A 23,166-nucleotide genomic window follows, 5' to 3' on the forward strand; every position below is an offset into this window, starting at 1 on the left:
TCAACAAGCCAAAGCCAAGAGTAGTTCCATCCTTCTGGTGAAAAGAGAACACAATGAGTAAAAATATTAATAGGGGACTGGTAGTAGATTTAGTCAGTGTGATTAATAGCAATTGAATTAAAAAAAAATGTGGATGAGAAACTCTACCAGGTGAGCAGAAGAGGAGGATGTGACTTTCGTCTCCATATACCAGTCTGTGGGAACTGAGGAAATGAGACTTTGCCTCAATTCTTTTCCTGACTTTCACAGTTCCTGTCACACCCACTGCAGGGTAGCCCGAGTCTGGCTTGTGAAAGAGGCAAGGCGATGCCCAGACTTCCCGTTCTCTCTCCTGCTGCCACCTTTTCTGGCAAGCTGGCATTTTGTTCCCGCTGTCTTGGGATGCTGGTATCTTCCTCCTTTCTCCCTGGCGCCCAGCTCCTGCTCTAGGGAATAAAGCATCCAGTAAATGCACAGCAAAGGTAGAATTACCCTTCAGAGGATGCATAATACATAAGTGTCCCGGGGGATTTGCATTTTACAGGGGCCTCACGCTTGGAACTGTAGCTCTATCTGGAGAACGTATCTAGGAGAAGGCTTTGGTTAGCTGCCATTAACAGCCTCTGAAGCCTCTAAATTCAGCTTCTGACTCTCTAAACTCAACTGAGGGGGCGCAAATGATTGCCTTTGTCCAACCTATTGTTTTCTTGAATTTGCAAATCCACTTGAAAATAGGACAGGGCAAAGAGATTTTTTCTGTTCATTTCCTTAAGACCTATTCTGTATGACATTTTTAGAGCTGGATGAGAGAACAGACTGTTGGTGGGTGCACACGCTCCGGGCTTGTGACTGTGGCCGTGGGGCTGCCAGGATTGGAATTCTATCGAGACCTTGCACAATTTACAGCACCTGCTTATTTTGATGAGTTTCCTCGTTGTGGAATGCTAGTTCCCGCCTACTAGGCTCTCACTGCATGGAGTGACTGCTCACACAGTTCATTCAGCTTGTGTCCCCTGGGTTCGGTGTTCAGTACACAGAGGTCCCTGAAACCCTTTTGGGGCCCACATGAGTTTGATAAGCTGCCATTGTCTCACTCCACTTCTTAACATTTAGGGCGATTTTACCAACAGTCAAACACAGGTGTCATGTGGGATTCTGAGGTAAGTCCTGTAGAGAGGCGCATTTGAGAATGAATCCCTCAGAAGCTGGTCACGTGACTTCATAGTACCCACATGGACAATAATACCCCTTCTGAGTCCACTGGTCACAGCACTGATTAGCAGACTGTAAGGGCCAACACCTAAGAGTCATAAACACGTTTACTTGAGTACACAGTGGTAAACAGAAAGCATATTTTAGGGGCGCCTGGGTTAAAGTGGGTTAAAGCCTCTGCCTTCAGCTCAGGTTATGATCCCAGAATCCTGGGATCGAGCCCTACATCGGGCCCTCTGCTTGGCCAGGAGCCTGCTTCCCTCTCTCTCTGCCTGCCTCTCTGCCTGCTTGTGATCTCTGTCTGTCAAATAAATAAACAAAATCTTAAAAAAAAAAGAGAGAGAAAGAAAAAAAAGAAAGCATATTTTACACTTTTGACTGGATAGCTGGCAGAAGCTTGAGTTCAGCTAAATGTAATTTCTAAGAAGGTCAATTAAGTGGATTCCATTGGCTCAACTCTTCAACCTGGCCTGTTGTCACATCCCAAATTATGCAGCAGCCGATCCATTATACATAATTTAAAGATAATATGCAAAATTTTTGGTTGTCTTTCTCCTCTGCCCCACCAAATTCTTTGTACTCTTTTCTCTCCTTCCCCGTCTCTTTCCTTTTTCCCCTCCCCCGCTTCCTTTCCCCTCCCTTCTTCCCTCTCCCTTTCCTGTTTCCTCTTTCTCCCTCTTCCCATTCCTCCTCCTCCTTCCCTTCCTCCCCTCTCTCCTTTCTTTCCTTCCTCTCTCCCTTCACCTCTCTTTCCCCTACCCCCTTCTTTATGTATTTCACCCATTACAGAAATAACTGGAGGAGAGGGATGGAGTTGTGTAGGGAAGAGAAAGTGTAATAAATTCATCTCCCAAGAAAAACAAAGAACCGTCTTTGGGAGAAGAGTTCAACATAAGGGAGTGACAGAAACGTGAAAGGATTTCTCACCTAATAGGGTTTAAGCCACAGTGAAAAGGTCCCTGGAAAATAGTAATTATGAAACTAAATTGATTACTAATAATTTGTCTGGCAGATCTTGTAGAGTCCTTGAGGTAGACAAACTAGGTATTTCTGATTCTGCGGGGACTCCCACTGTTCTCTGCAGCTGGTGGCCGGATGGCTGTGCCACGTACGGCTCAGGCACCCAAGACAGGTACTGATGTATTTTCAGGCCTCATTTGCTTTAGAATTTGGTTTTCCATTTCCCAGAGGTGACTAACCAAGAGGTAGCCCCCTACGTTAGGCCCAGAGATTGATTATGTATTTTGTTATGTCATGTACTTCTAAATAATTTAAAACAGACTTTTAAAAACATAATTTATTTATTTATTTTTAAAAAAGATTTTATTTATTTATTTGACAGACAGAGATCACAGATAGGCAGAAAGGCAGGCAGAAAGGGAGAGGGGGGAAGCAGGCTCCCCACTGAGCAGAGAGCCTAATGCGGGGCTTGATCCTAGGACCCTGAGATCATGACCTGAGCTGAAGGCAGAGGCTTTAACCCACTGAGCTACCGAGGCACCCTTAAAAGATGATTTTTAAAATCAAAGGAAAACTTACAGCATCTGAAGTAAAGCTCCCACACAGAATGATGATTTTAACTAATCTTTTCCTGATTAAACCTTGACCGCTTAAGGTCTGTTGCAGATGCAGGAAAATGTATGCAGTTTTTGAATTCTGTGGCCTTGGCTATCTTTTGTCACGGAAAAAGTGTACTTGGCCGAGTAGTATTTTTCTGAGTGACAGAGAAGTGTTGGCCTTTAGTACTTTTGGATTCTTTTCTACAGAGTAGAATCTCTTGGAAAGTGGGAAGTGTATCACACTCTCAGCAGGGAAAAAAAAAAAATGCACTTACTGGTAGCTTTTCTTTCTTGCCTTTTTTTTTTTTTCTGCCTTTCAGAATCTTTGCCAAGAACTGGAAGCAAAGTTTTATGAAGGGACTTTTAATTGGGAAAGTGTCAAACAGCATGATGCCGCCAGCCTGCTGAAGCTCTTCATCCGGGAGCTGCCCCAACCGCTGCTCAGTGTAGAATATCTCAAAGCCTTTCAGGCCGTCCAGAGTAAGTGCCGTCTCTCTTTGAGGCAGCCGCTGTGCTGGTGCCATCCATGTTAATTGTTTTAATGACACTTTGCCTCACAGAAAGTATAACTGGATACATTCGGAGAGACATGTTGACTCTCTGTCAATGGCAGCTCAAATGCCATACATTGTTGTCCTTTTCCTTTACAAATATACATCTCTGAATAAACAGATGACAGGATGTTCTCCTCAGGGACAGATTAATTGCATGCCCATTGAGCCCTGCACTATATTTTCTTGTTAAAACCTGGAACTTCGCATTTCTTGTCTAATAGAATGAGTCACGTAAGATCTGATACATTTTTCTTGCCAAGTGTTAAAAGCAACACTTACTGGAGAAGCTGTGGATTAACAGTTATCATAAACGCACAAGGAGATGAGCAGAGTCTGTGATTATTTCCCAAAAAATGAAGTTCTGAAATTGTCATGCAGAAATGTGGAAGAAATTATTTGGCTGCCTCCTTGGAGGAGGGGTACAGACTTCTTCTACCTTGCCATTTTGTGGTATTGTGCAAGCTCCAAATTAATGTATCAAATAGTTCTTGATTCTTTTCCAGTGAACACAGAGATCTTATAAGGTTTGCATACTGGTGTAATTATTCCTTTTAGTCCCAGAGACCATCAAAAAAGGAAAAATGCCATCGCTACATTCTAATGACTATATCTTTAACTTCCCAACTGGGACACCTTGAGAGGGAAAAGGTACCACTATTGATGATTATGGTGAGCTACAGTGTCCACCAGAACTCTTCTGGGTCCTTCCAAATTTTTTTTATTGAGATATAATTGACCTACAACATTCTGTACAACATAATGGTTCAATATTTTTATGTATTGTGAAGTGATCATCACTGTAAGTCTGGTTAACATCCATCACAATGTATATTTACAGAATTTTTTTCTCTTGTGATGAGAATTTTTAAGATCTACTCTCTTAGCAACTTTCAAATATGCAATATATTGTCAACTGTAGTCGCCATGCTGTACCTTATGTCCCCATGACTTCACTATTTTATAACTGGAAATTTGTACCTTTTGATGCCCTTCACCTATTTTGCCCACACCCCTCCTAACCCTAGCTTCCACTAATTGTCCTGTATCTATAAGCTGATTTTTGTTGTTGTTGTTTTTCTATAATCCCACATATAAGTGAAATCATATATTTGTGTTTGTCTTGCTTTACTTAGTATAATGCTCTCAAGACCCATTCGTGTTGTCACAAATGGCAAGATTTCTATTTTTATGACTTAGTAATATTCCATTATTTCCAGCATATTCTGAGTAATACTCCATTGTTTATCTAAAGCATGTAATATCAAGATGATTCTCATGTGTCTTCAGAATTTCTTGGGGAGACATGACTAAAATCATCTTGTGTTTAAAATATTTGTAATGGTTAAGTTATGCTCTTTTGCATACATTCTTTGGATATGGATTCAAGGACAAATCCACTCCTTAGGAATAAGGTACCAGAACGATTCCAAATATCCATGAGTATTACTTCCATGTCGATGGTTACTAAAAGTGATAACTATCAATGATCATCGTGTACCTCTTTGACTCAGTCATCACTGGTTGGTTTTTTAATTCATCCCATAGATATTTATCTACCACTTACTGTGTTCCAGGCTCCATTTTACTTCTTCCTATTGGAATCAGTGGACTCTTAGCATGTGATTTGTCCACTCACCGATGAAGAAACAACCTTCACTGTTACAGAGGCACCTTCACACCATACCGTGGAAGGGCTAACTTTCTGTGTCTCTTCATTGGGGAATAATTATCACGCAGAAGTTAAAATTATTTCCAAAGCACTGTTGTGTGTCTGCAAACATAAGGCCGCTCGTCATATGATCACAGTTGGAAGTGAGCATTCTGAGAGGAAGCTCTAACGCAGCAGCTGCTTCTCCTGATCTCTCTTAAACACGCTCTCAAGAATGCTCGCTGCTCAGTTGTTGTGTCTTAAATTTCACAGGGATGTTTATGCCAAATAACTTTTTTCTTACAAAATGAAAAAAGGAAGTAAAAAAAAAATGTTTGGTAAAGAAAAGAGTTCCGATTTATTTAATCTGTCTGCAGATCTTCCAACCAGGAAGCAACAACTACAGGCTTTGAACCTTCTTGTCATCCTCCTGCCTGATGCAAACAGAGACACACTTAAGGTCAGCAGATTCATTTACGTTAAATATCCCTCAGAACTCAGAGGAGTAATTTCTCATTATTTGTGGTAAAACAAGGTGATGTTTTCATGGAAGTGTTCCTAGTTAAGTGTCTAAAGGAAAGACTGACTTTTAAAGATAAATGGTGGAAGTTTTTAACTCTTCACTAGTGTATGTACTCGACTAGTCATGTTAATAGTATTATCAGGTGTTTAATTTTTGCTGGAATGCCTCTACCGAAACCAATGAGGGAGGTTCATTTTTATTTTTATTTTTTTTGATGGAAATTTGGGTGCTTTTGGTTTCTCCTTTTTATTTTTCTATGTTTTCCAAATTTAATTTAATTAACATGTAAGTTAGAAATGGATGTTTAAAAAAGAAAGTTGTAAGGCTCATCTAATAAAACCTACTGTTGCCTAAAGATGTTACATTTGTAGTGCTAAGCAGTAGAGTTTGAAATAAGTAAAAATGATGATTTTTGAAATGTTTGGTTAGCCAAAAGATAGACTGACTCAAAGAAGTTCTAGTACTTTCTCTAATGGCTGCCCTGAGTTTTTGATTTACATCAGCATTTCAAAGTGATTTGGTCTATATGATTTAATACCATTTATTATAAGCATTATTGGAGGCTTTTATAATAATCAGTGGATTGTTCCATATTGATTTATTTTCTTAACATCAAAAGTTTACAGAGTAGTTGTAAAGGTTTAGTTATAAACTTATGAAAGAAAAAGGAAACTTCTAAAATATAATTTAGAAAGAGTAGTTACCTTAAGTTTTGTCATTACCTCAAAAAATTGTTTTTATATAGCCAGGGGCAGAACCCTTGCCCCTCTACCCTCTATATTTCTTTCTATTTAAAATGAAAAATCATGCCAAGAAATTTCATGTCGAGAAAACAAAGCCAGTTGTTAAATCTTGGAAGTTTTTCCTGTACCTCATTAAGACTCTTTGAACTGAAACTGGGTGATAGTTCTTTCGGCCCAAGGAATTGAATGTTAATACTGAACTTTTCTGGATGAAAGAGTTTATGAGGATTACTGGAGTAAAATCCCTGCATTTCTACAGGAGAACTTCCAAAGAGTTATTCCCTTTACTAAGTCAGGGGAAAAAAAGTTCTTTTGCTTCACCGATTGTTACATGCTGAGAAGGCTGTGCATTAGTTGGAGGTGTTTTGAAGAGAGAGGCCAGCACCAGAAAGGGTTACATTTGAACATTGTGTGACCAGAGTTGGCTGTGTAAGGGTAGATTGTGGCTGAAATAGGACAGCGTGGGGACTGATTTCTAGTCTTCTTGTCACTCTGCCCTGACACAGAGCCCTGAAAGAGAAATTTAATCCATCTTTTTCTTATTCACATAGAGGTACCTGTCTGTGATGGCTCTGTGACTGACCAGTATAAGGCAGGCATTGAAAGACACATGATTTACTTAAAACATGTCTGTATTCCAATGAGTTCAAATATGTGTGAGAGGAAACACTTATTCCAACATGGTTTCTATTGGGGCAAGGCTGGTCTACGACTCAGTTTTGGAATTTGCCTTCAGAGTCCCTGGCACACTCTTTTGAAAATTCTGTTGAAAGAGATACTTTTTAAAATTTTAGAATAGCTTTAATTTTTTCATATAAGGTTCCTAGGAGTATAATTGTATGCATCAAGAAGGAAATACTCATTTAGGATAAAATATTGGAACATGCAAAAAAAATTTAATAATTAAGCTTTATTTAAGAGCTTAATTAGCTGGCCTTGATGGATGTTTCAAACTAGGACTCTAAGAACAGAAACATTGAAACAGAAATGCCATATGTACAAGAAAATAAACCACTTACATTTAGTTCAAAGTGAAGGAAAACTCTGTCACAAGATAATTTCAGGAAGCTTAATGCAAACTTCTCCAGTTTTTTACGAGCCTAATGCCACTCTTGCATTTGCTGTTTGGAGGAACGGGATCAGGTGTATAAACTTTGTAGACTGTAACTACGGCACACTGAAGGGTTAGGAGGCACCATGTCCTACTTTAAGCCTAAAGAGACAGATGTCTAGACAAACTGCTTGGGGGGGGGGGAATCTTTTTGACCTTGTATTATTGTATATTTGGATACTTTTTACTTGGAGGAACAACGAAGACCAGTATCAGCAGATCTGCGTTAATATAACTATTGGTATTTGTTTATTTATTTATTTATATTTTTAGGAAGATAGCTGTACACATTGTCTTGCTCAGTCCTGGCAGGCTGGAAGATTAGTATTCCTGTTTTATGAGTAGGAAGAATTTAAAGGACAGAGTTGTCAGAAGTTTACCCTAAGATCTCTCCTAGCTAATAAATGACTGTGTTGGGAATCAGACTGTTTTTCAGGGAATAGATCCAGTGAGACTTATGTAATAGAGACTAGTGATACTTTTTTTTTTTTTTTTTTTTGAGAGGGAGAGAGAGAATCATAAACTAGGCTCCATGTCCCCTTGTGGAGCCCAATGTGGGGGCTCAATCTTATGACCTTGAGCTGAAGTCAGCAGTTGGACGCTTAACTGACTGAGCTACCCATGTGCCTGGATATTTTTTGAAAAAGGTCAGTTCTTCTATTTCAGGTAAAGAGAAAATCTATCTGAAGATGAAGTGCTTTCAGTAAGGGCCAGGTTAACATTTTTTAAATTTCATAATCTACATACACAGAAATACACACATTTGAATATTCTGATGGTAATGGTTTAAATAATCTTACTGCATATGTGCACCACGATTAAGGTGGTTTATTACCTAATCTCTAAAATTTATGCTTTGTAAAGAAAGAGATACACTGCTCCCTGACTAATTATTCTAGTCTCTGGAACAAAATTAAATTTTTTCCCCCAACCCTCACCAATTAATCTTTTGTCCTCATTTGAGAAGGTATTGTTACTATATAACCTTATGCTTGGATTACAGTGTAGCTTTCTGAGAGCTGTACCAGATATTAGATACATAAATCTTATGGTTAGATACTGAGTGCCTTTAGTTTGTTTCAAATTTTTGAAGTCTATATAGCAGCTAAACTTGATTTAAGATCCGCCTGTTAACATAGGAATTTCCACCCCCACCCCGCCAAATCTTGGGAGAGATGAACAGCTTCTTTTTGTTTCTTTCTTTTTCCACTTCGATATCATTTATTTGGCCTCTTTCTGATTGGGATTTTAAGCTAAATATGAAAACATGATTCTTTTTGTAGTTTTTTTTTTTTTTTTTTTAAGATTTTACTTATTTATTTGACAGAGATCACAAGTAGGCAGAGAGGCAAGCAGAGAGAGAGGGGGAAGCAGACTCCCTCATCAGCAGAGACCCTGATGCGGGACTCGATCCCAGGACCCTGAGATCATGGCCTGAGTTGAAGACAGAGGCTTAACCCACTGAGCCACCCAGGAACCCCGATTCTTTGTGTAGTTAGGAGTTGAGGGAAATGGGAAGGGGAGGTGAACCATGAGAGACTATGGACTCTGAAAAGCAATCTGAGGGTTTGAAGGGGCAGGGGGTGGGAGGTTGGGGGAACCAGGTGGTGGGTATTAGAGAGGGCACGGATTGCATGGAGCACTGGGTGTGGTGCAAAAACAATGAATACTGTTACGCTGAAAAGAAATAAAAAATTAAAAAAAATTCAGAAGCAAAAGCCAGAGAGACCTTCTCCACCATTTGCCAGCTCTATGATCTCTGGTATATTACTTAAATTCTCTTACACCTTGTTTCCTCATCTGTAAAAGGGAGATAATTATAGCTTCTCTCTCCGGTTAGGATTAAGTGAGATGATGTCTATGATATGCTTAAAACCAGGCCTCACCGCTAGAGAACATCGAATACTTATATTGTTGTTGTTACTGGTCTAGACCAAAATTAATTCAAGGAAGAAGGCAAAAGAAGAACTTAAAGCCCTAGGTCCTGTCAGGAGGATAGTGATCTAAGTTGCCTGTGGCTATTACGGAGGGCAGGCTCAGAGGACCCAGGAGTGTTGGCAATAGCGGTGGGAGGTGAGTGGTGTCAAAATGAGCATAAAACAGCCTGTTCTGGCGAAAAGTTCCTTTTTATGTACACATTCAGTTTTCAAAAAACTCTTCCTTGGTCTCTGTTCACCCCCTCATCCCTCCACATGACAGTCTCCATTCTTTCTAGATTTCTTGTCAGCTAGCTATTGAGTACCTTACAGCAAATGAAACTGAGGTTAAATGAGCCTTTCTAAGGGGATTTTTTTAACCCCTGAAGACAAAAGTGAAGCACTTCCTGAAGCAAGTGAATATTTGTAGGATATCTGAAACTGCTTTTCAGTGCTCCATGGCTCTCGTAGGCCCTGTGTTTGACGCTTCTCCATTCCTCTCCCCACTGCCTGGGTCAGGTGGGTGTCCTGTCTGCCTCATTCTCCTGTGCCGTAACCCTTCACAGAACAAAACACCACCTCAGAGTGCTAACCAAATAGAGAAGCTTTGATGCTGAGGCCCACAGAACGTAGCGAGCCGACTGTGGTTATTATGCACAACTTACTTGTTTTTAACTAAGTAAAAAATCCCATACACGGCAGTGTTTCCATCTCTTATCTTCACGAAAACACAAATCTAGAAGAGTCCTTTCTGTTTCAGGCCCTGCTTGAATTTCTCCAAAGAGTAATAGACAATAGAGAGAAAAATAAGATGACAACCATGAATGTAGCCATGGTCATGGCCCCGAATCTCTTCATGTGTCACACACTGGGTTTGAAGTCCAACGAGCAGCGAGAATTCGTCATGGCAGCTGGGACAGCTAATATCATGCACTTATTGATTAAGTGTCAACAAGTCCTGTGGACAGTAAGTATATATTTTTAAGTTCTGTTAATGAGTGGTGATATCTAGTTTCTAAAGTCATTTTAGGTTTAGATTTTCTAAAAAAGCAAGCCAATAGAGGTGATTGCAAGTATCATTAAAAAAAAAAAAAAAAAGGATGTCCATGCACGGGAAATAAATATAACACTGTAAGTTAACGACATTGGAATTAAAATAATGTCCACTTATTAAACCTCAGTTTTTTTTTTAAAGATTTTATTTATTTATTTGACAGAGAGAAATCACAAGTAGATGGAGAGGCAGGCAGAGAGAGAGAGAGAGGGAAGCAGGCTCCCTGCTGAGCAGAGAGCCCGATGTGGGACCCTGAGATCATGACCTGAGCCGAAGGCAGCGGCTTAACCCACTGAACCACCCAGGCACCCTAAATCTCAGTTTTTAAAATAACAGTATTATTTCATTGTTTCAATTTGCTAACTCCTAAAATATTTTTGCTAATGTAATTTCTGAGGATCAATTTTTCCTAGATTATTGCTAGAACCCCGTTGGCTTTTATTGGTGAGTTTTTCTTTCCCTTTTGAGGTGAGGCTAGCTGGTTTGTAGAAGGGACTGCAAGTTAGCTAAAAGCTGGGTTGTTGGCAGGTGGCTGCTAAAGGGACCAGCAGACAAGGTGGTGACCCTAATGCCCGAAACCTCAGGCAGTCTCTTATCTTGGCATATAAAGAATAGAAAGTGGCCACTACATCCTTGAACTTTACCAAGCCTCTTTTTGAACCTCACTTACACAGTGGGAGGTAAATTACTTCGTGTACATGCTCTGTACTCATAGTGAATGAATAATATGATGCATTTTTTTGCATATTTAATGAATAGTGCATGTAAAATAGCCTAGTCTTATGATACGGACAAAACCTTTTCTCCACATTTAAAACATAGATAATTATTTCCGTAGTTCATAATGGAACCACTTCTCTTTTCTCCCCAAACTTAATTTTATTTCTCCGTAGATTCCCAAGTTTATTGTCAACCAAGTGAGGAAGCAAAACAGTGAAAATCATAGAAAAGACAAAAAAGCCATGAAGAAATTGCTGAAGAAAATGGCTTATGACCGAGAGAAATATGAAAAGCAAGATAAGAATACAAGCGATGTAAGAAAAACTTGAAGATATGTATTTATGCAGATTTCAGTATTGTTTTTACGATCATGTGCACGAGAAAGAGTTTCGTATGTTTCTGTAGTAGAACTTTCTACACACTTACTGGGCCCTTTGCTAATTCTAAGTTAAAGGCCTCAACAAGGGTAACTGTGCTCCTATGAACAATCAGTAGTAACAGTTGCTCAGGTGTTGGTGACTCAGCATAAGAGCTGTTAATGGGGAATAAAGGAAAATAACAAGACCAGAGTGTCTCAACACACACCCTCCCACACACACACACAAAGGACTCTGTGGAGACTCCAGGTGCCCACCGAATGTGTAATCTCTACGCAGTAAAGAGTCCCTGTGTGAACCACTGATCTTTTTTCTTCCATTTTCTCATCTGTAAAATGGGGAAAAATAACAAACTCAGATCAGCATATAGGTCAGTGGTTGGTTATGTCTAGCATCCTTTGTGGGTTTCAGTAAGTATGGAAACGGTTCCTCATCGGATCATGTGAAGAATTTGGTGAGATTTATGTTGGAATGAAGAAAATTAAGATGTTTTAAAAGGAAATACCTACATACCACCATTTACAACCTGCTGTAGGAATATAAGGAATAGGTTTAAAATAATAAAATATGTGTGAAAACACATATATGGAACACATTTACCAAAGCTCTAACTTAAGATCCTGAAATGAAAGGTTTTCTATTGTTCTGTTTATGGTGGAGACAACCCCCTCTAGCCACACCACCATTGAGGTTATCCGGTTACATGCTGACATCTTGTGGAATAATGTGGAAGTGCAGTTATCAGCTTGTGGTTTTTGTTTTTTGATTTTTGGGTTTTTTTGGCTTTGGCCTACTTAGAAAACTAGTAATTGTACAAAAAATATATATATAATAATTTATAACTTAAAAATATATACATTCTATAAATATAGAATATAAATATAAATATGTCTATATATCTATAACTATAAATACATATTCTTTAAATGTGGATAGATATGTTTCTTATATATATACATATTCTATATTATGATTCTCACCATTACAAAATAATGTACTTTTGGCATGAATATTTTTGGTTCATTTTAAGTACCTTTAAGAACATAAAGTTTAATAAAGGGGAATTTTAAATTGTGTTATATTTTTTTGAGAAAGGGCTTGGTATTGTCATGGGTTAGAAAGGATTTTTGGTGTACCATTTTTGTTTAACTTAGAACAGTTTATTTCTTCTAAAACCATTATACATATGTGTCATCTTGCTTTGTAGCTCTGCTTATTCATATTAACTTAGGTGACTTTATAGCCCTGTCTTTTATAACATGATTCTCTGAGGTACATTATCTATCTGAGGAAACATTTATGCTGCTGTACTTTTAAATAATGAAACCATAGACAGAATAATTAAAAAAATTGTATTTTGGATATGAGACGTTTGACATGATTTTGTTATCTACAGAGAATTAGTGTTAACTTGGATTTCATTAGTTTGTACTTTGAGTTAATTAGATAAGACTTGGTCTGAGAATTATTTCTGTACTAGTTAGAGGCCACATTGCCATTTTAAGGCCTGGAATTTAAACCTGGATTTACTCATGTATTAAGTATTACTCAGGGAGTAAGTCCTGTAGCCTGGGGTACCCTGGACTACAAAATAGGGAGTGGGCATGAGAGAGGCTTCCCTGGGAAGCAGAACTGAGGTGTGAAGAACGTGTAGGTATTATGTAAGCAGCAAATTGAATAGAGAAGTCTCATTGGCTGAGGAGGCCTCCTGACAGAATGGTAGCCCCTAGGTAATCATGACCTATGATGGTGGTTCATTAGACCTGTCATTTTGGTTGAAAAATTTTAGTCACTTGCCATAATTTTGTTCAAGGTACTGTCATTTTGTTAGGGAGAATAACAATGCACAGAAAGCGATTATAGAAAAACAATGATGTTATTGGATGGAACATGGGCCATCTACTTTGTTGATTAGCTGCCCAATCCCATTCTGTCTTGGTAGTTTGTGTTTCCTTACTCCTGCTGCCCCCCAAATCCTTTGAATATGTAGCATGAAATTATGGAGCACAAGACTTCCTGGGATATTTTATTCATTTGCTAAACAGCTATTTAGTGTATGACTATCATGTGCCAGGCACTGCTCTAGGCACCTGAAAGGTGTTATTAAACTAAATAGATGAATACTGCTGTTCTTGTGCAGCTTAAATTCTGTAACTAAGAATTGATGAGTAAATTACCTAGTATGTTAGTATGTGGTAAGTGCTCTAAAATAATAAAGATAGCACAAACAAAGAAGATTGAGAGAAGGAGCCCCTTGCAATATTCAGTTGGGTAGTCTAGGTATCATTTGTATGAAGACATGAAGGAGGGATAGAGAGCTGTGTTAGATGTTTTTCTCAGGAAGCACAGAAGGAGTAGTCTGTCCAAAGCCTTTGAAGCTTGCAGAAGCTTGCTTAGGGTATTTGAGGACCAGCAAGGAGTGCTCTGTGACCCGAGTGGAGCTGGCAAGGGAGGCGGGAGTATGAGATGAAATCACAGGGACCATGGACCAATGAATTACATAGGGATGTAGTGTTTGTAGGCCATCTTTTAGGAATTTGAATTGATCCTGAGCGAAGTGGGACCATTGCAAGATTTGAGCAAGGGTTTGAAAATCTATGTTTTAAAATGCTCCCTTAGACTACTGGGTTGAGAATAGACTCTAGGAGAGCCAGCATAGATGGGGAGACCATAAAAGAGGAGGGACCAGGATATTCTTAATGTCTTAAACCAAGTGAGACCAGGATATTAGCAGTGGAGGCGACGTGTTCAGGTTCTGTGTCTTTTGAAGTTAGAGCCATTGGAATTCCTTCAAGTGGAAATGATACAAGTTGTAAGAGAAAGAAGTAAAAAGTGGCTCCAAGGTTTTTGGCTCAAGAAATTGGAAGGACAGAGTTGCTCCTTCAATTAGGGTGTGTTGAGTGTGAGATTTGTATTAGAAAAGAAAGTAGGGATGTTTGAGGGTGTTTGGTGGGAAAATGAGGTCATAGGGGCCATTGAGGTGCATGGAGTGACAGGGGCAGAAGGAAGGCCAGAGTGGGTCTCTAGGGGGAGGCAGGCTTCTATGTTGAGGCAAGTCTTGACCCTAGGAGCTACAGGATTATTTCTTGCATTTTTAAGGGTTTTATTTATTTATTTGTCAGAGAGAGAGAGAGAGAGCAAGCCCACAAGCAGGGGGAGCAGCAGGCAGAGGGAGAAACAGGCTTCTCCTGAGCAAGCTGCCTGATGCCGGACTCGATCCCCTGACCTTGGGATCATGACATGAGCCGAAGGCAGGTGCTTAACCGACTGAGCCATCCAGGCGCATTTTAAAATTAAAAATTTTTATATTTGCATTTTAAAATTTAAAAATTGCTGCGCTATCAGATGAAGGAAAGTTTGGAGCACTGAAAAATAGGAGGTTACATGGGAGATGCCAGCTAATTTCATTGCTGATGGGAGTGCATAAATTGGTAGGATCCCTCCGGAGAGCAGTTAGCATCTGGCCAAGGCCTGAAAACCATGCTCCTCGTTGTATTCAAAAATCCCTTCAAAGGGAATAATACGATGTGCAAAGAGTTATGCTTAAGTTCATTGCCATATTCTTTATTCTGGCCAGAATTAGAAATAGTCCCAAAAGGATACGATCAGTTACATATTTTATAGCATGTCTGTGTAGTAAAATATCACAGAAATATAAATGTATATATTGACATTGGAAGATATTCCTAGTATGTTAAAGAAAAGCTACAAATCCATGAATATTGCCATATTCCCAAGGGGTGATAATTGTCCTGAGGTCAGGCATGGTGCTAAGCATTTTGCAAACATCATCTTATTTAATATTTACAGCAGTTTAATTGAAGTATACGGTATTATTGTCTCATTCTTTAGAGATGAGGAAAGTGAGGATCACCAATCTTAAATAACTTATTGAAGGTTATCTGGATAAGAAGTGGGGAGCTGGAATTTGAAACCAAATCTGGAGGACCTTAAATCTGGTCTCTTTACTCTTAGCCTCTATTTCCTTACGGGGGACAGAAAAACTCTGAAAAGGGTGTATACCCCAGTCCTGGGCTAGTGTGGAGTAATAGAGTGAACATGTATTCTGCCATTACTAACATGTGTTCAATAGATAGCTTGAAACAGTCCAGGGCCCTGCCAACACCCAGCAATGGCACCGGAAGGCAGTGTTAAATGCGAGCCACGAGGACCCACCAGATGTGGATCTTCAAATGTGGATATGAAGAATGTAGAATGGGGAGAAATCTAGAATGACTCACTGATTTTAACTTGGGTGATTTTATCCTTGAAAGTGTTAAGGAAAAGGAACAGGCTTTGATGAGAAAGTCAGTTTTGGACATTTGTAATTGACTTGCCGGCGTGATACTTTGGCTACGTGGGCCTGAAGCTCAGAAGGCAGCCAGAGCTGGAGGTGTGCTTTTGATACTTAGCATAGAGATTGTCCATGAAGCCACAGACACCAATATTTTAGTGGTGGGCCATGGGAGAGGAGCTGGTAAAAGAGGCAAGACATAATAAGTCAGAGAAAGTGGAAGAGTATAGCGTCTTTAGAAGCCCAGGGTGGGAGACCAGGGAGGTAAATGAGTTTGGTTAGTAGTACCCCATGCCAGAGAGAGGTTGAGGAAGGTAAACATTGGACAGAGGTCCAGTGAATTTTGCATTTGAAAGGTCACTTCTGACTTTCTCCAAAGCATTGTCAGTAACTATTGATGGAAGAAGCCAGATTGCCAGGCATTGAAGACAAGAGATTGTAGATCATGAAAATTCACCAAGGTAATATTTTTTAAAGCATTCTGCAGGCTGTTATTCCTAACTATACATAATCAGGATTCATGCTTTTGAGACTTGCTTGACTAGATAAATTAATAGTTTGAACCAGGTTGAAAGGGATATAATCTACTTAATAAGGCAAATGCTTTTAATGACTACAGTGTATTAATTGCTTGATACAAATGTGACTTTCTTGAGTACTAAAGACGCATCAATTGCAGCAGGAGGAAGCACTTGGTGAAAACAACAAAAAAATAACCATTTTGTGATAGCCTTCAACTTGCAGTTGGGATTGCTATTACGCATACAAACACACACACAAGCCCGTGTACCCATGCATACACACCACATCATCTACCAGAAGTCGTGTGGCTTGAGGATCTGGTTCTAGCTCTGCCATCAGTGAGACATTAATGACAAATCATTTTATCTCTCTGGGCCTTTCTTTCCTCTATAAAATGAGGTGTAAGACCAGATTAATGCTGTCTTATCCAAAGTTTGCTATAGAGTCATTGGTAGAAGTATTTTTTATAAAACATGACTGGGCCACTCCCTGAACCCATTGAGTCAGAATCTCTCAGAGCAAAACCTTGTATAAAAACTGTAAGTATGATCCCCCACCATTTGGTATGTATGTGTGTATAAACATATATTTAATTGTATCATGGAATTTTTCTTATCTATACATGAAAACAGAGTAGTGTATGAACCCCATAAACCCATCACCAATGATCAAACCTGTTTTTCTAATCTCATCCCATTCTGTCTCCCATAACTTGTTTCCTTTTAGTATTTTTAAGGATATCACAGACATTCCATCATTTCCCCCATAATTACCTCAAATCACATCTCTGCCCAATAAGGGTCTAGGGTAGCTTTGATGAGCAGCTGGTTATAAATTGCTGAATCATGCAGGTTTCAAGTTCATTGTGGACTTCAATCTGTATGATTTTTTCTACCGTCATTCCGTCATTCAGGCTCATCTTTCAAAGTAAAGGGAAGTGGTACTTTTTTAAAGGTTCATTTATTTATTTGAGAGAGAGAGAGAGAGCATGACCAGGAGGGTCAGAGGGAGAGGAAGAGAGTATCCCAAGCAGACTGCACCCAGCACAGAACAGAACATGGGGCTTGATCTCACCACCATGAGATCAAGATCATGACCTGAGCCCAAACCAAGAGCTGGGCGCTCAACTGATGTACCACCCAGGCACCCTGGGAAGCTGTACATTTATGAGAAAGAGATTTTACAAAATAAACCGAGTTTCTCACATTTTCCTTCATTTGTGGAGGGAATGTTCCCTCTGTGGTCAACTTCAGTTTTAACCCAGGATGAGTTGAGGAACTCAATTTTTAGAGAGCTTACATGACTTGCTAAAAGTCCGAGATGATCTTATAACATTTTAACATTTAGGGTTTGGGGCATGGAAAAGAAATCTGTTGCTGCTGCTTTCTGCCATTCTTCTCCAGAAGAATCCCAGAGTTGGCAGCAGTGTAATGTTGAGTCTGTGTTGCTTATAGCTAGAGGTGCATGGCTTTGGTCACAACTCTGTCTAGAATTCCATCTCTGGTTTCACTTAACAGCTCTGAGCTCAGAGCATCATTGTAGGTATTGTTTAAAGCATCTGCTTTAGGTCTGGAAACAGTGTCTGGATCTACTTGGGGACTCACATGGAAAATCAAATTATAATATCAAGCACAAAATCTTGTTTCTTTTTAAGATATTCTGTGATTTTTTTTTATAGTGCAAAAAATACCAATTAAAAGAGAAAAATATCAACTTAATTTCATTGTAAATTAAATTATTTCAGGTTCTTCTTTAAAAGTCTTTGAATCTGAGTTGGATAAAAGTTTAAGCATTTGAATGATAAAGAGCCAGTTATAATCAGGACTTAGGCAGTTCAAGATAGTGGAGAATGCCTTCGATATTTCCATCTCCAATCAGACTAAGGTGATGAATATGCCATTTTAGTTTAAGATACCTTGCTAAAATGTCCTTGTTTAATTTCCTAAAATATGTGTTATATTCTTTTTTTTTTTAAAGATTTATTTATTTATTTTACAGACAGAAATCACAAGGAGGCAGAGAGGCAGACAGAGAGAGGAGAAAGCAGGCTCCCCACTGAGCAGAGAGCCTGATGCGGGACTCGATCCCAGGACCCTGGGATCATGACCTGAGCCGAAGGCAGAGGCTTTAATCCACTGAGCCACCCAGGCATCCCTGTGTTATATTCTTTTTCTTAAGAAAGTTGTATTTCCAGTTGGCCCTTTTGATGATAAAAGATTTTTCTGTAGCATTAAAAATGTAAGCTTTACATTTAACTTAGCTTTTAATGACAAAAAGAAGGAATAATATCACTTTTAAAGGTCTGACCTCGAATTTCTAATCTAGAGTGCAAAAATACAAGCAATGTGGTATTTCATCTACATGTTACAAATAAATACTAAAATCATTTTCTATTTGACCAAATAATAATAAGAAATAAAATCTTATTTTAAAAATATACTTTAGTTCAATATATAAAACATCGGAGGACCCTATGAGATTATTTTCTCCATTATAACAGTTTTTGTACACATAAGAGATTATTATTTTGCAAGTTGTAAAATCCTTTGTGACTAATTTTGATGGTGTGTTAGTGAAATATTTCTCTTCTCCAGTCTTGCTGTATATCACTTAACTTCAGCTCACCAGCACGCCAAAAATAAATACATTAAAAAAATAAGAGAGTCACAGCTGTTAAGTTAAAAAAAAAAAAATGAAATAGGAAGTTTACAAAGATTATACTATTCACAGATTCAGTTATTACTATAGCTCAAGTTAAGAACAGAGTGGCTTAATGATCAAGCATGTTGTTTCTCTTCAAAGCTTGGCAGCTCAGTGTAATCAGTATACTAATAGCTAGAGTATTTGATACAGCATGATTCTGATGCTTAATGGTGGTTGTCATACACCATTTAAATTGGAGTTTTGGCATCATTTCTTGTTTATTGTCTTTAGCAAATATCATTTGGCCACCCTTGTCAAGATTTCTGGAAAATTTTCCAGAAACAACTTCTAAACTCTCCGTCTTTAATCATTCTGTCAGTTAGACACAATTCTCCAACAGTGAAGGGCATGGCAGATTCAAGGTGAGTCACACCCTCCTATGTGTGCACTATTGCGAGAATTTGGATGGCATAGCGTTACAACAGAAATGAACACTCAAGAATCATTCCTGTCTGTATGCTCACATGAACCCACATCCACAGACATAATCGCACACACACCTTCCCCACTAGAACAGTCTCCTTAGTCGTCAGGGAATGTGGCCAGTCAACCTGGAAAGGCACTCTGCCATTGTTGGCCCAGAGGAAAGGTTTCCACAGGCACTGATACTCCAGTTCTATGGGAAAGGAGTCAAAATAGCAGTATAGTTCATAGTTTGGGAAGGGCTAAAGCTGATCCAGAATTGGCCTAGCTTCACCCCCTACTCACTGAGGGGAAGGTGTGAGAAAGTGTAGTTTCACAGCCAGAAGGAACTTGGCCCCCATGCTTGTCCCCATCTGCTGGCAAGAGCCACGATACGGCGATCCCATGACACGTCACACACCCATGAGAACTCTTGAGTGTCCTCAGAAGCTTGTCCCTGAACCTATTCCTTCCAAACCCTATCAGAGAGACTCTGGATTCCTGGGTCACGTGGAGTGCACGTGGGTGTAATCCCCAACACTACGCCGACCTCAGTGTGGTGTTTTAGGGAGAAGCATGGTCGTGCTCTCTCAAGCACGATCTCTGAACTCACTTAGAAGCTGTAGGCCACGGCCACAGTCCTGGAGGCCTTCAGTTCTTCTTGGGGGACTTGTGGGAAAAGTGGCAGCATCCTCAAGCAGGTGACTGGTGACTCCCTGTGGGTGGGAGTACATGACTGAAGTATTTCTTGTAACACCTTTAATTCCTTCCTTCCTCTCTTTTTTCAGTAGGAGAGGAAATACCATGTGATAGATGGAGGCTACTTGTTTCTTTTAGAAAATGTTCCTAAACAGCAGCCTTTTCTGCTGTTTAGGAGATACACATTGGTGTATGTTATTTTATTCTAGAGAAATAACTACCGTGTTGGCATCGCCGTCTTAGAGGTATTCTTGAGAAATACATCTACTCAATAAATGTTTGCTGGCTGGCTCTGGCTGTGACTCAGCTGTGTGGTGTGTAACTAGCATGCAGGTGTCGTGTAGTAGAATCCCATCACAGACGAGTCTCCAGCTGTGACTCAGCTGTGTGGTGTGTAACTAGCATGCAGGTGTCGTGTAGTAGAATCCCATGACAGATGAGTCTCCAGCTGTGACTCAGCTGTGTGGTGTGTAACGAGCATGCAGGTGTCATGTAGTAGAATCCCATGACAGACGAGTCTCCAGCTGTGACTCAGCTGTGTGGTATGTGACTAGCATACAGGTGTCGTGTAGTAGAGTCCCATTACAGACGAGTCTCCAGCTGTGACTCAGCTGTGTGGTGTGTAACGAGCATGCACGTGTCATGTAGTAGAATCCCATGACAGACGAGTCTCCAGCTGTGACTCAGCTGTGTGGTATGTGACTAGCATACAGGTGTCGTGTAGTAGAATCCCATCACAGACGAGTCTCCAGCTGTGACTCAGCTGTGTGTATGTAACTAGCATGCAGGTGTCGTGTAGTAGAATCCCATTATAAGCAAGTTTCAGGGGAAGGAGGAAATTCTTTTTGACTCTGTGGATCATGGCAGGTTCTATGGAGTTTGATACATTTGAGTTGGACTAGAAGACATCACAGGAGAGGAGTAGAACATTCATAAAGATAGGAAATGCTGGGTGTTCATAGCAAATTTCAGTTGGCCTTTTTAATCCAAACCATAGAACATAGTGCAGGAACAGTGTGGTGGGGGAAGGCAGGGAGCAGAGATAGGTTATCATGTCCCTGAATTCTCTGGCAGTGTATTTTTTCCAGATCAGTTGGGTTTTGTAACTCATTTCTTGGGGACATTCTAAATGCAAAAACTTAATTATTATCCTCTTACTTCACTTTATTTTTTTTTAAAGATTTTTAAAATTTTTATTTATTTGACAGAGAGAGACACAGTGAGAGAAAGAACACAAGCAGGGAAAGTGGGAGACGGAGAGGCAGGCTTCCCATGGAGCAGAAAGCCCAATGCAGGGCTCGATCCCAGGATCCCGGGATCATGACCTGAGCTGAAGGCAGATGCTTAATGACTGAGCCACCCAGGCGCTCCAACTCTTACCTCACTTTAAATGTCAACCTAGAATTGCCTGCCTTTTTGATATTTTAGGGCTGGAGAAGATGTAATTATGGGAGACAGTTTTTGTCACTTTTTTTTTTTTTCTTGCCAAAGAAAATGTGTATGTAAGGAAACCTGGTTCTATGACTTAAGTAGTTCTCATTCTTAAATGAGTGTGAAGTATTTGGGTGTCCGCAAACCCTAGCCTGCCATTCAGGGCCCTCCATAATGTAATAATAGACTAATAGGATCCAAAATACCAATAATTGTATCTTAATTGAGTGGACAAGGTGGATTAGGATTTTATGGACACAGACTTGGTGCTTCAACTGTTGATATTACAATCCTGCTCCAACATTTATGTTTTCTGCCAGCTTCTTGTTTTCCATCTCCTAGGAAGAAACAAATAGGTGAGACCAGGCCAGCAGGTAGAATGAGCACAGTGGGATCTAGGTTAGTGATGGAACCCAAGGCAACAGGGCATGGAGAGTGATCCCCGAGTTAGAAGATACACCATTGATTTAATACCGGCTTGTGAAAGGAAAAAAATGGCACACGACCACCTGAAGGTGCCCCATCCATTGTAAGAAGCAGCTAATTTTTCAGTGTTACAAATGAAAATAAATTGTCACAGAATCAAAGAAAAAGGGAAGTTAGATTTGCATCGTAGGGGAGAGGCAGAGGTGAGAGACTAGACTGTTATCAGACCAAGATATATGCCCCCAAAATGGAAAGTCAGCAAAGCAAGCCCAGGCGCCGGCTGAATGGGAGGGAAGCAGGTGTTGAGGGGTCTGGGAATGGGCTGGGATTGGGACGTCCTTCAGGGATAGGGTTGAGCACATAACCCCCAGGAAGGGAAGTTAAAGGACGTTAGAAACGGGGTCCCTCTTCCACCAGGATGGCCAGCGGGCATTCCTGAAAGCATTGTCGGTCTTTGGCTGGAGGGAATGCTCCTGTGGCCCTTCCCTGAGGGCTTAGGGGAGGACAGCAGAGTCTCACACATGGGTGTGAGGCCCTCTTCCATGTCTCCACAGATTTAAGAGGTGCTTGTGCACTTTGGGGAGCAAAACCATGGTTTTAAACGATCCCACACTTCCTTGTGTGGTCTTGGATGAGTATCGTTTCTTTGTTACTCCTGCACTACATTCCACAGGTTACTGAGAAGAAAGTGTAACTCTCTCAGAGCCACCTCCCTTTTGATGTGATCTGATTCTAAAGTCATGTTATTCTTATTGAACTTCGAGAGAAATCACCTTAATTCTATTCATGGTATATCCATGCTTTATGTTGGGGTAGGGGTAAAAGCAATTCAAGATCATGTACATTACAAAAATAAATAAATAAAGTATTGTGAGCACAAAATAATAGTGGGTACTAAAAGACTTCTGTCTTACTTATCTCCCAGGTAAGCAGACCTAGCCCAATGCTTGATTCTCAGTCAATACTTGGTAAATTTCAGTTTAATGAAACAGAGTTTTATAGTATTATTCACTTTAAGCAGAATTTGTGCATGCTCTTTGTCCTAAGGTCTGTTCATGACCTATAGTTGTAAATAATAAATTACTATTTATTGTAGTGGAATGATTAGGAATTAATTAAACCTGATATTTCAAATGCCCTAGATGATATTTTGATATTGCAGTTCTCAAAGTCTTTCACGGACATCTCACCAAACACCTAAACAGTTCTTAACATCTATAGGCATAAGATTTGGAATTGGTCATCTGAAGTTCAAAGTGTGTGGTCACAGTGTAAGCCTCATAGCCAAGCCAG

General features: G+C 39.8%; 1 protein-coding gene across 15 annotated transcripts in view; it reads left to right on the forward strand.

Moving 5' to 3' along the window:
* ARHGAP18 (Rho GTPase activating protein 18) overlaps positions 1-23,166 on the forward strand; it is a 295,486-nt gene that overhangs the window by 163,191 nt on the left and 109,129 nt on the right. For 12 of the 15 annotated variants that reach the window (XR_009354648.1, XR_009354647.1, XR_009354650.1 and 9 more), the window contains exons 9-12: positions 3,071-3,230; positions 5,330-5,412; positions 10,006-10,212; positions 11,193-11,333. Coding sequence is in view for 8 of the 15 variants with exons in the window: in XM_059177588.1 (XP_059033571.1) it covers positions 3,071-3,230; positions 5,330-5,412; positions 10,006-10,212; positions 11,193-11,333 (591 nt within the window). In the remaining 7 variants the exon portion in view is untranslated. Of the gene's footprint in view, positions 1-3,070; positions 3,231-5,329; positions 5,413-10,005; positions 10,213-11,192; positions 11,334-18,210; positions 22,731-23,166 lie in introns of those variants that run through there. The other 3 variants (XR_009354645.1, XR_009354646.1, XM_059177591.1) reach the window with 3 other exon arrangements.

This window comes from Mustela lutreola, chromosome 6, assembly GCF_030435805.1.
Source record: "Mustela lutreola isolate mMusLut2 chromosome 6, mMusLut2.pri, whole genome shotgun sequence".
Taxonomy (NCBI): domain Eukaryota; kingdom Metazoa; phylum Chordata; class Mammalia; order Carnivora; family Mustelidae; genus Mustela; species Mustela lutreola.